General features: G+C 39.7%; 1 protein-coding gene across 1 annotated transcript in view; it reads right to left on the reverse strand.

The window, feature by feature from the left end:
• Positions 1–979: 979 nt before the first annotated feature.
• The window catches only part of LOC121559394 (WD repeat domain phosphoinositide-interacting protein 2), a 63,855-nt gene continuing 49,325 nt past the window's right edge, over positions 980–15,509 (reverse strand). Inside the window, 1 exon segment of the mRNA XM_045218821.1 lies at positions 980–1,095. Coding sequence (XP_045074756.1) covers positions 980–1,095 — 116 coding nt within the window.

A 15,509-nucleotide genomic window follows, 5' to 3' on the forward strand; every position in this document is an offset into this window, starting at 1 on the left:
TTGGCTAAACATCAGTCACCCCTAGTTCCATCCCTGGTTACACCATAGAGGTAGATGGAGGAATGGTCTTTGTATCTGTGCCATTATACCGTCTGTGACAGCGCCATTGAAGCTACAACTCCCCCACCCAGATGGCTACTTTAAAATGGTGGACGATGGCAATGTCCATGCTAAAACGGGTTATATAGATGACGAGTCCTCGATCGCTATGGGTTAAACACACACACACACCTCATTACATTCCTCACCTTATCAGACACTGGTCTGACTGATCGGTCAATCAATTTCATCGGCCAATGTCTGCAGCCCTCAGAGAGAGGGGGCAGGGCTTGTCCACTGAGCCTCCATCTGATTGGGTAGCCAGTGAGCGACTGGGACGCTAACACTAATGTATGCTAATGTACATGCCCAGCACACACATTTACAGCTCAGCCCACACTCACACACACTCACACACACACACTTCAGAGGTCCTCGTTAGAGCGTTGCGTAGAGTTCTGGTCTTGGCACATGTACATGCAAAGCTACAGAGTCACCTGCAGAGGGAGGGAGGGAGAGAGGGAGGGAGAGAGAGAGAGACAGAGAGAGAGAGGGAGGGAGGAGGGAGGGATGGAGGGAGAGAGGGAGGAGAGAGAGGGAGAGAGGGAGGGAGAGAGGGAGAGAGGAGAGAGGGAGAGGGAGGGAGGGAGGGAGGGAAGGAGGGAGGGAGGGAGGGAGGGAGGGAGGGAGGGAGGGAGGGAGGGAGGAGGGAGGGAGGGAGGAGGAGGGAGGGAGGAGGAGGGAGGGAGGGAGGGAGGGAGGGAGGGAGGGAGGGAGGGAGGGAGGGAGGGAGGGAGGGAGGGAGGGAGGGAGAAATATGTATACATCCACAGACAGACAGAGGCGCTGTGGAACGCTGAGAGTTTTTAATTCCACCCTCCATGTCACATGTTCCTAGCAGCACCAGAGGTGCTCTCTGATTGGTTGCTCCGGCTGTCAGTCAGTCTGTCTCCAGGATGAGTGGTGGCTGCTCCTCATTCTCATCGTCCAATCGTAGATCACTGAGGTCATCCTCTAGTCCCGCCCCTCCCACTGCACCTGCCTCCTCACAGTAACCTGAGGAGAGGACATGGGTTAGAGGGATCAGCTACTGCTGTTACTACTACCACTGATATAGTACTACTGCTGTTACTAATACCACTGGCTATAGTACTACTGCTGTTACTACTACCACTGATATAGTACTACTGCTGTTACTACTACCAGCTACTACCCTTAGACCTGCTGTTACTACTACCACTGATATAGTACTACCTTGCTGCTACTACTACCACTGATATAGTACTACTGCTGTTACTACTACCACTGCTATAGCTACTACCGCTGTTACTACTACCACTGATATAGTACTACTGCCGTTACTACTACCACTGATATAGTACTACTGCTGTTACTACTACCACTGCTATAGTACTACTGCTGTTACTACTACCACTGATATAGTACTACTGCTGTTACTACTACCACTGATATAGTACTACTGCTGTTACTACTACCACTGATATAGTACTACTGCTGTTACTACTACCACTGATATAGTACTACTGCTGTTACTACTACCACTGCTATAGTACTACTGCTGTTACTACTACCACTGCTATAGTACTACTGCTGTTACTACTACCACTGATATAGTACTACTGCTGTTACTACTACCACTGATATAGTACTACTGCTGTTACTACTACCACTGATATAGTACTACTGCTGTTACTACTACCACTGATATAGTACTACTGCGTTACTACTACCACTGATATAGTACTACTGCTGTTACTACTACCACTGATATAGTACTACTGCTGTTACTACTACCACTGCTATAGTACTACTGCTGTTACTACTACCACTGCTATAGTACTACTGCTGTTACTACTACCACTGATATAGTACTACTGCTGTTACTACTACCACTGCTATAGTACTAGGACTGCTGTTACTACTACCACTGATATAGTACTACTGCTGTTACTACTACCACTGCTATAGTACTACTGCTGTTACTACTACCACTGATATAGTACTACTGCTGTTACTACTACCACCGCTATAGTACTACTGCTGTTACTACTACCACTGATATAGTACTACTGCTGTTACTACTACCACTGCTATAGTACTACTGCTGTTACTACTACCACTGATATAGTACTACTGCTGTTACTACTACCACTGCTATAGTACTACTGCTGTTACTACTACCACTGCTATAGTACTACTGCTGTTACTACTACCACTGATATAGTACTACTGCTGTTACTACTACCACTGCTATAGTACTACTGCTGTTACTACTACCACTGATATAGTACTACTGCTGTTACTACTACCACTGCTATAGTACTACTGCTGTTACTACTACCACTGATATAGTACTACTGCTGTTACTACTACCACTGCTATAGTACTACTGCTGTTACTACTACCACTGCTATAGTACTACTGCTGTTACTACTACCACTGCTATAGTACTACTGCTGTTACTACTACCACTGATATAGTACTACTGCTGTTACTACTACCACTGATATAGTACTACTGCTGTTACTACTACCACTGATATAGTACTACTGCTGTTACTACTACCACTGATATAGTACTACTGCTGTTACTACTACCACTGATATAGTACTACTGCTGTTACTACTACCACTGATATAGTACTACTGCTGTTACTACTACCACTGCTATAGTACTACTGCTGTTACTACTACCACTGATATAGTACTACTGCTGTTACTACTACCACTGCTATAGTACTACTGCTGTTACTACTACCACTGATATAGTACTACTGCTGTTACTACTACCACTGATATAGTACTACTGCTGTTACTACTACCACTGATATAGTACTACTGCTGTTACTACTACCACTGATATAGTACTACTGCTGTTACTACTACCACTGATATCAGTACTACTGCTGTTACTACTACCACTGCTATAGTACTACTGCTGTTACTACTACCACTGATATAGTACTACTGCTGTTACTACTACCACTGATATAGTACTACTGCTGTTACTACTACCACTGATATAGTACTACTGCTGTTACTACTACCACTGATATAGTACTACTGCTGTTACTACTACCACTGATATAGTACTACTGCTGTTACTACTACCACTGATATAGTACTACTGCTGTTACTACTACCACTGATATAGTACTACTGCTGTTACTACTACCACTGATATAGTACTACTGCTGTTACTACTACCACTGCTATAGTACTACTGCTGTTACTACTACCACTGATATAGTACTACTGCTGTTACTACTACCACTGATATAGTACTACTGCTGTTACTACTACCACTGATATAGTACTACTGCTGTTACTACTACCACTGATATAGTACTACTGCTGTTACTACTACCACTGATATAGTACTACTGCTGTTACTACTACCACTGATATAGTACTACTGCTGTTACTACTACCACTGATATAGTACTACTGCTGTTACTACTACCACTGCTATAGTACTACTGCTGTTACTACTACCACTGATATAGTACTACTGCTGTTACTACTACCACTGATATAGTACTACTGCTGTTACTACTACCACTGCTATAGTACTACTGCTGTTACTACTACCACTGCTATAGTACTACTGCTGTTACTACTACCACTGATATAGTACTACTGCTGCTACTACCGCTGATATAGTACTACTGCTGTTACTACTACCACTGATATAGTACTACTGCTGTTACTACTACCACTGATATAGTACTACTGCTGTTACTACTACCACTGATATAGTACTACTGCTGTTACTACTACCACTGCTATAGTACTACTGCTGTTACTACTACCACTGATATAGTACTACTGCTGTTACTACTACCACTGATATAGTACTACTGCTGTTACTACTACCACTGCCATAGTACTACTGCTGTTACTACTACCACTGCTATAGTACTACTGCTGTTACTACTACCACTGATATAGTACTACTGCTGTTACTACTACCACTGATATAGTACTACTGCTGTTACTACTACCACTGCTATAGTACTACTGCTGTTACTACTACCACTGCTATAGTACTACTGCTGTTACTACTACCACTGATATAGTACTACTGCTGTTACTACTACCACTGATATAGTACTACTGCTGTTACTACTACCACTGATATAGTACTACTGCTGTTACTACTACCACTGATATAGTACTACTGCTGTTACTACTACCACTGATATAGTACTACTGCTGTTACTACTACCACTGATATAGTACTACTGCTGTTACTACTACCACTGATATAGTACTACTGCTGTTACTACTACCACTGATATAGTACTACTGCTGTTACTACTACCACTGATATAGTACTACTGCTGTTACTACTACCACTGATATAGTACTACTGCTGTTACTACTACCACTGATATAGTACTACTGCTGTTACTACTACCACTGATATAGTACTACTGCTGTTACTACTACCACTGATATAGTACTACTGCTGTTACTACTACCACTGATATAGTACTACTGCTGTTACTACTACCACTGCTATAGTACTACTGCTGTTACTACTACCACTGCTATAGTACTACTGCTGTTACTACTACCACTGATATAGTACTACTGCTGTTACTACTACCACTGATATAGTACTACTGCTGTTACTACTACCACTGATATAGTACTACTGCTGTTACTACTACCACTGCTATAGTACTACTGCTGTTACTACTACACACTGATATAGTACTACTGCTGTTACTACTACCACTGATATAGTACTACTGCTGTTACTACTACCACTGATATAGTACTACTGCTGTTACTACTACCACTGATATAGTACTACTGCTGTTACTACTACCACTGATATAGTACTACTGCTGTTACTACTACCACTGATATAGTACTACTGCTGTTACTACTACCACTGCTATAGTACTACTGCTGTTACTACTACCACTGATATAGTACTACTGCTGTTACTACTACCACTGATATAGTACTACTGCTGTTACTACTACCACTGCTATAGTACTACTGCTGTTACTACTACCACTGATATAGTACTACTGCTGTTACTACTACCACTGATATAGTACTACTGCTGTTACTACTACCACTGATATAGTACTACTGCTGTTACTACTACCACTGATATAGTACTACTGCTGTTACTACTACCACTGCTATAGTACTACTGCTGTTACTACTACCACTGATATAGTACTACTGCTGTACTACTACCACTGATATAGTACTACTGCTGTTACTACTACCACTGATATAGTACTACTGCTGTTACTACTACCACTGATATAGTACTACTGCTGTTACTACTACCACTGATATAGTACTACTGCTGTTACTACTACCACTGATATAGTACTACCGCTGTTACTACTACCACTGCTATAGTACTACTGCTGTTACTACTACCACTGATATAGTACTACTGCTGTTACTACTACCACTGATATAGTACTACTGCTGTTACTACTACCACTGATATAGTACTACTGCTGTTACTACTACCACTGATATAGTACTACTGCTGTTACTACTACCACTGATATAGTACTACTGCTGTTACTACTACCACTGATATAGTACTACTGCTGTTACTACTACCACTGCTATAGTACTACTGCTGTTACTACTACCACTGATATAGTACTACTGCTGTTACTACTACCACTGATATAGTACTACTGCTGTTACTACTACCACTGATATAGTACTACTGCTGTTACTACTACCACTGATATAGTACTACTGCTGTTACTACTACCACTGATATAGTACTACTGCTGTTACTACTACCACTGATATAGTACTACTGCTGTTACTACTACCACTGATATAGTACTACTGCTGTTACTACTACCACTGCTATAGTACTACTGCTGTTACTACTACCACTGATATAGTACTACCGCTGTTACTACTACCACTGATATAGTACTACTGCTGTTACTACTACCACTGCTATAGTACTACTGCTGTTACTACTACCACTGCTATAGTACTACTGCTGTTACTACTACCACTGATATAGTACTACTGCTGTTACTACTACCACTGATATAGTACTACTGCTGTTACTACTACCACTGATATAGTACTACTGCTGTTACTACTACCACTGATATAGTACTACTGCTGTTACTACTACCACTGATATAGTACTACTGCTGTTACTACTACCACTGCTATAGTACTACTGCTGTTACTACTACCACTGATATAGTACTACTGCTGTTACTACTACCACTGATATAGTACTACTGCTGTTACTACTACCACTGATATAGTACTACTGCTGTTACTACTACCACTGATATAGTACTACTGCTGTTACTACTACCACTGCTATAGTACTACTGCTGTTACTACTACCACTGATATAGTACTACTGCTGTTACTACTACCACTGCTATAGTACTACTGCTGTTACTACTACCACTGATATAGTACTACCGCTGTTACTACTACCACTGATATAGTACTACTGCTGTTACTACTACCACTGCTATAGTACTACTGCTGTTACTACTACCACTGATATAGTACTACTGCTGTTACTACTACCACTGATATAGTACTACTGCTGTTACTACTACCACTGCTATAGTACTACTGCTGTTACTACTACCACTGCTATAGTACTACTGCTGTTACTACTACCACTGATATAGTACTACTGCTGTTACTACTACCACTGCTATAGTACTACTGCTGTTACTACTACCACTGATATAGTACTACTGCTGTTACTACTACCACTGATATAGTACTACTGCTGTTACTACTACCACTGCTATAGTACTACTGCTGTTACTACTACCACTGATATAGTACTACTGCTGTTACTACTACCACTGATATAGTACTACTGCTGTTACTACTACCACTGCTATAGTACTACTGCTGTTACTACTACCACTGATATAGTACTACTGCTGTTACTACTACCACTGATAGTACTCACTGCTGTTACTACTACCACTGCTATAGTACTACTGCTGTTACTACTACCACTGCTATAGTACTACTGCTGTTACTACTACCACTGCTATAGTACTACTGCTGTTACTACTACCACTGATATAGTACTACTGCTGTTACTACTACCACTGATATAGTACTACTGCTGTTACTACTACCACTGATATAGTACTACTGCTGTTACTACTACCACTGCTATAGTACTACTGCTGTTACTACTACCACTGCTATAGTACTACTGCTGTTACTACTACCACTGATATAGTACTACTGCTGTTACTACTACCACTGCTATAGTACTACTGCTGTTACTACTACCACTGATATAGTACTACTGCTGTTACTACTACCACTGATATAGTACTACTGCTGTTACTACTACCACTGATATAGTACTACTGCTGTTACTACTACCACTGCTATAGTACTACTGCTGTTACTACTACCACTGATATAGTACTACTGCTGTTACTACTACCACTGCTATAGTACTACTGCTGTTACTACTACCACTGATATAGTACTACTGCTGTTACTACTACCACTGATATAGTACTACTGCTGTTACTACTACCACTGATATAGTACTACTGCTGTTACTACTACCACTACTATAGTACTACTGCTGTTACTACTACCACTGATATAGTACTACTGCTGTTACTACTACCACTGATATAGTACTACTGCTGTTACTACTACCACTGCTATAGTACTACTGCTGTTACTACTACCACTGATATAGTACTACTGCTGTTACTACTACCACTGCTATAGTACTACTGCTGTTACTACTACCACTGCTATAGTACTACTGCTGTTATACTACCACTGATATAGTACTACTGCTGTTACTACTACCACTGATATAGTACTACTGCTGTTACTACTACCACTGATATAGTACTACCGCTGTTACTACTACCACTGATATAGTACTACTGCTGTTACTACTACCACTGATATAGTACTACTGCTGTTACTACTACCACTGCTATAGTACTACTGCTGTTACTACTACCACTGATATAGTACTACTGCTGTTACTACTACCACTGATATAGTACTACCGCTGTTACTACTACCACTGATATAGTACTACTGCTGTTACTACACAGCTATAGTACTACTGCTGTTACTACTACCACTGATATAGTACTACTGCTGTTACTACTACCACTGATATAGTACTACTGCTGTTACTACTACCACTGATATAGTACTACTGCTGTTACTACTACCACTGATATAGTACTACTGCTGTTACTACTACCACTGATATAGTACTACTGCTGTTACTACTACCACTGATATAGTACTACTGCTGTTACTACTACCACTGATATAGTACTACTGCTGTTACTACTACCACTGCTAGTACTACTGCTGTTACTACTACCACTGCTATAGTACTACTGCTGTTACTACTACCAGCTATAGTACTACTGCTGTTACTACTACCACTGATATAGTACTACTGCTGTTACTACTACCACTGCTATAGTACTACTGCTGTTACTACTACCACTGCTATAGTACTACTGCTGTTACTACTACCACTGATATAGTACTACTGCTGTTACTACTACCACTGATATAGTACTACTGCTGTTACTACTACCACTGTATAGTACTACTGCTGTTACTACTACCACTGATATAGTACTACTGCTGTTACTACTACCACTGCTATAGTACTACTGCTGTTACTACTACCACTGATATAGTACTACTGCTGTTACTACTACCACTGATATAGTACTACTGCTGTTACTACTACCACTGATATAGTACTACTGCTGTTACTACTACCACTGCTATAGTACTACTGTGTTACTACTCACTGCTATAGTACTACTGCTGTTACTTACTACCACTGATATAGTACTACTGCTGTTACTACTACCACTGATATAGTACTACTGCTGTTACTACTACCACTGATATAGTACTACTGCTGTTACTACTACCACTGATATAGTACTACTGCTGTTACTACTACCACTGATATAGTACTACTGCTGTTACTACTATAGTACTACTGCTGTTACTACTACCACTGATATAGTACTACTGCTGTTACTACTACCACTGCTATAGTACTACTGCTGTTACTACTACCACTGATATAGTACTACTGCTGTTACTACTACCACTGATATAGTACTACTGCTGTTACTACTACCACTGATATAGTACTACTGCTGTTACTACTACCACTGATATAGTACTACTGCTGTTACTACTACCACTGATATAGTACTACTGCTGTTACTACTACCACTGATATAGTACTACTGCTGTTACTACTACCACTGCTATAGTACTACCGCTGTTACTACTACCACTGATATAGTACTACTGCTGTTACTACTACCACTGATATAGTACTACTGCTGTTACTACTACCACTGATATAGTACTACTGCTGTTACTACTACCACTGATATAGTACTACTGCTGTTACTACTACCACTGATATAGTACTGCCACTGCTATAGTACTACTGCTGTTACTACTACCACTGATATAGTACTACTGCTGTTACTACTACCACTGATATAGTACTACTGCTGTTACTACTACCACTGATATAGTACTACTGCTGTTACTACTACCACTGATATAGTACTACTGCTGTTACTACTACCACTGATATAGTACTACTGCTGTTACTACTACCACTGATATAGTACTACTGCTGTTACTACTACCACTGATATAGTACTACTGCTGTTACTACTACCACTGATATAGTACTACTGCTGTTACTACTACCACTGATATAGTACTACTGCTGTTACTACTACCACTGATATAGTACTACTGCTGTTACTACTACCACTGCTATAGTACTACTGTTGTTACTACTACTATATAGTACTACTGCTGTTACTACTACCACTGATATAGTACTACTGCTGTTACTAGATACTACTGCTGTTATAGTACTACTGCTGTTACTACTACCACTGATATAGTACTACTGCTGTTACTACTACCACTGATATAGTACTACTGCTGTTACTACTACCACTGCTATAGTACTACTGCTGTTACTACTACCACTGATATAGTACTACTGCTGTTACTACTACCACTGATATAGTACTACTGCTGTTACTACTACCACTGATATAGTACTACTGCTGTTACTACTACCACTGATATAGTACTACTGCTGTTACTACTACCACTGATATAGTACTACTGCTGTTACTACTACCACTGATATAGTACTACTGCTGTTACTACTACCACTGATATAGTACTACTGCTGTTACTACTACCACTGATATAGTACTACTGCTGTTACTACTACCACATATAGTACTACTGCTGTTACTACTACCACTGATATAGTACTACTGCTGTTACTACTACCACTGATATAGTACTACCGCTGTTACTACTACCACTGATATAGTACTACTGCTGTTACTACTACCACTGATATAGTACTACTGCTGTTACTACTACCACTGATATAGTACTACTGCTGTTACTACACCACTGCTATAGTACTACTGCTGTTACTACTACCACTGCTATAGTACTACTGCTGTTACTACTACCACTGATATAGTACTACTGCTGTTACTACTACCACTGCTATAGTACTACTGCTGTTACTACTACCACTGATATAGTACTACTGCTGTTACTACTACCACTGATATAGTACTACTGCTGTTACTACTACCACTGATATAGTACTACTGCTGTTACTACTACCACTGATATAGTACTACTGCTGTTACTACTACCACTGATATAGTACTACTGCTGTTACTACTACCACTGCTATAGTACTACTGCTGTTACTACTACCACTGATATAGTACTACTGCTGTTACTACTACCACTGATATAGTACTACTGCTGTTACTACTACCACTGATATAGTACTACTGCTGTTACTACTACCACTGATATAGTACTACTGCTGTTACTACTACTACTGATATAGTACTACTGCTGTTACTACTACCACTGATATAGTACTACTGCTGTTACTACTACCACTGATATAGTACTACTGCTGTTACTACTACCACTGCTATAGTACTACCGCTGTTACTACTACCACTGCTATAGTACTACCGCTGTTACTACTACCACTGATATAGTACTACTGCTGTTACTACTACCACTGAGTATAGTACTACTGTTGTTACTACTACCACTGATATAGTACTACTGCTGTTACTACTACCACTGATATAGTACTACTGCTGTTACTACTACCACTGCTATAGTACTACTGCTGTTACTACTACCACTGATATAGTACTACTGCTGTTACTACTACCACTGATATAGTACTACTGCTGTTACTACTACCACTGATATAGTACTACTGCTGTTACTACTACCACTGATATAGTACTACTGCTGTTACTACTACCACTGCTATAGTACTACTGCTGTTACTACTACCACTGATATAGTACTACTGCCGTTACTACTACCACTGATATAGTACTACTGCTGTTACTACTCCATAGTACTACTGCTGTTACTACTACCACTGATATAGTACTACTGCTGTTACTACTACCACTGATATAGTACTACTGCTGTTACTACTACCACTGATATAGTACTACTGCTGTTACTACTACCACTGATATAGTACTACTGCTGTTACTACTACCACTGCTATAGTACTACTGCTGTTACTACTACCACTGATATAGTACTACTGCTGTTACTACTACCACTGATATAGTACTACTGCTGTTACTACTACCACTGCTATAGTACTACTGCTGTTACTACTACCACTGCTATAGTACTACTGCTGTTACTACTACCATATAGTACTACGGTTACTACTACCACTGATATAGTACTACTCTGTTACTACTACCACTGATATAGTACTACTGCTGTTACTACTACCACTGATATAGTACTACTGCTGTTACTACTACCACTGCTATAGTACTACTGCTGCTACTACTACCACTGATATAGTACTACTGCTGTTACTACTACCACTGATATAGTACTACTGCTGTTACTACTACCACTGATATAGTACTACTGCTGTTACTACTACCACTGATATAGTACTACTGCTGTTACTACTACCACTGATATAGTACTACTGCTGTTACTACTACCACTGCTATAGTACTACTGCTGTTACTACTACCACTGATATAGTACTACTGCTGTTACTACTACCACTGATATAGTACTACTGCTGTTACTACTATAGTACTACTGCTGTTACTACTACCACTGCTATAGTACTACTGCTGTTACTACTACCACTGATATAGTACTACTGCTGTTACTACTACCACTGATATAGTACTACTGCTGTTACTACTACCACTGATATAGTACTACTGCTGTTACTACTACCACTGATATAGTCTTACTACTGCTGTTACTACTACCACTGATATAGTACTACTGCTGTTACTACTACCACTGATATAGTACTACTGCTGTTACTACTACCACTGATATAGTACTACTGCTGTTACTACTACCACTGATATAGTACTACTGCTGTTACTACTACCACTGATATAGTACTACTGCTGTTACTACTACCACTGATATAGTACTACTGCTGTTACTAACTACCACTGCTATAGTACTACTGCTGTTACTACTACCACTGATATAGTACTACTACTACTAAGATATAGTACTACTGCGTTACTACTACCACTGATATAGTACTACTGCTGTTACTACTACCACTGCATAGTACTACGCTGTTACTACTACCACTGATATAGTACTACTGCTGTTACTACTACCACTGATATAGTACTACTGCTGTTACTACTACCACGCTATAGTACTACTGCTGTTACTACTACCACTGCTATAGTACTACTGCTGTTACTACTACCACTGATATAGTACTACTGCTGTTACTACTACCACTGCATAGTACTACTGCTGTTACTACTACCACTGCTATAGTACTACTGCTGTTACTACTACCACTGCTATAGTACTACTGCTGTTACTACTACCACTGATATAGTACTACTGCTGTTACTACTACCACTGATATAGTACTACTGCTGTTACTACTACCACTGATATAGTACTACTGCTGTTAACTACTACCACTGATATAGTACTACTGCTGTTACTACTACCACTGCGAGATATAGTACTACTGCTGTTACTACTACCACTGATATAGTACTACTGCTGTTACTACTACCACTGAAGTACTACTGCTGTTACTACTACCACTGCTATAGTACTACTGCTGTTACTACTACCACTGATATAGTACTACTGCTGTTACTACTACCACTGATATAGTACTACTGCTGTTACTACTACCACTGATATAGTACTACTGCTGTTACTACTACTATAGTACTACTGCTGTTACTACTACCACTGATATAGTACTCTGCTTACTATATAGTACTACTGCTGTTACTACTACCACTGATATAGTACTACTGCTGTTACTACTAACTGAATAGTACTACTGCTGTTACTACTACCACTGATATAGTACTACTGCTGTTACTACTACCACTGATATAGTACTACTGCTGTTACTACTACCACTGATATAGTACTACTGCTGTTACTACTACCACTGCTATAGTACTACTGCTGTTACTACTACCACTGCTATAGTACTACTGCTGTTACTACTACCACTGATATAGTACTACTGCTGTTACTACTACCACTGATATAGTACTACTGCTGTTACTACTACCACTGATATAGTACTACTGCTGTTACTACTACCACTGATATAGTACTACCGCTGTTACTACTACCACTGCTATAGTACTACTGCTGTTACTACTACCACTGATATAGTACTACTGCTGTTACTACTACCACTGATATAGTACTACTGCTGTTACTACTACCACTGATATAGTACTACTGCTGTTACTACTACCACTGATATAGTACTACTGCTGTTACTACTACCACTGATATAGTACTACTGCTGTTACTACTACCACTGCTATAGTACTACTGCTGTTACTACTACCACTGATATAGTACTACTGCTGTTACTACTACCACTGATATAGTACTACTGCTGTACTACTACTACCACTGATATAGTACTACTGCTGTTACTACTACCACTGATATAGTACTACTGCTGTTACTACTACCACTGCTATAGTACTACTGCTGTTACTACTACCACTGATATAGTACTACTGTGCAAGCTACTGCTGTTACTACTACCACTGCTATAGTACTACTGCTGTTACTACTACCACTGATATAGTACTACTGCTGTTACTACTACCACTGCTGTAGTACTACACTGATATAGTACTACTGCTGTTACTACTATAGTACACTGCTGTTACTAACCACTGATATAGTACTACTGCTGTTACTACTGCCACTGATATAGTACTACCGCTGTTACTACTACCACTGATATAGTACTACTGCTGTTACTACTACCACTGCTATAGATATACTACTATAGTACTACTGCTGTTACTACTACCACTGATATAGTACTACTGCTGTTACTACTACCACTGATATAGTACTACTGCTGTTACTACTACCACTGATATAGTACTACTGCTGTTACTACTATAGTACTACTGCTGTTACTACTACCACTGCTATAGTACTACTGCTGTTACTACTACCACTGATATAGTACTACTGCTGTTACTACTACCACTGATATAGTACTACTGCTGTTACTACTACCACTGATATAGTACTACTGCTGTTGCTACTACCACTGATATAGTACTACTGCTGTTACTACTACCACTGTATAGTACTACTGCTGTTACTACTACCACTGATATAGTACTACTGCTGTTACTACTACCACTGCTATAGTACTACTGCTGTTACTACTACCACTGATATAGTACTACTGCTGTTACTACTACCACTGATATAGTACTACTGCTGTTACTACTACCACTGATATAGTACTACTGCTGTTACTACTACCACTGATATAGTACTACTGCTGTTACTACTACCACTGATATAGTACTACTGCTGTTACTACTACCACTGATATAGTACTGACTGCGTTACTACTATAGTACTACTGCTGTTACTACTACCACTGATATAGTACTACAGCTTGTTACTACTACCACTGATATAGTACTACTGCTGTTACTACTACCACTGATATAGTACTACTGCTATACTACTACCACTGCTGTTACTACTACCACTGCTAGTACTACTGTTACTATCCATGATATAGTACTACTGCTGTTACTACTACCACTGATATAGTACTACTGCTGTTACTACTACCACTGATATAGTACTACTGCTGTTACTACTACCACTGATATAGTACTACTGCTGTTACTACTACCACTGATATAGTACTACTGCTGTTACTACTACCACTGATATAGTACTACTGCTGTTACTACTACCACTGATATAGTACTACTGCTGTTACTACTACCACTGCTATAGTACTACTGCTGTTATCTA

The sequence above is a fragment of the Coregonus clupeaformis genome, unplaced genomic scaffold, assembly GCF_020615455.1.
Source record: "Coregonus clupeaformis isolate EN_2021a unplaced genomic scaffold, ASM2061545v1 scaf1824, whole genome shotgun sequence".
Classification (NCBI taxonomy): Eukaryota; Metazoa; Chordata; class Actinopteri; order Salmoniformes; family Salmonidae; genus Coregonus; species Coregonus clupeaformis.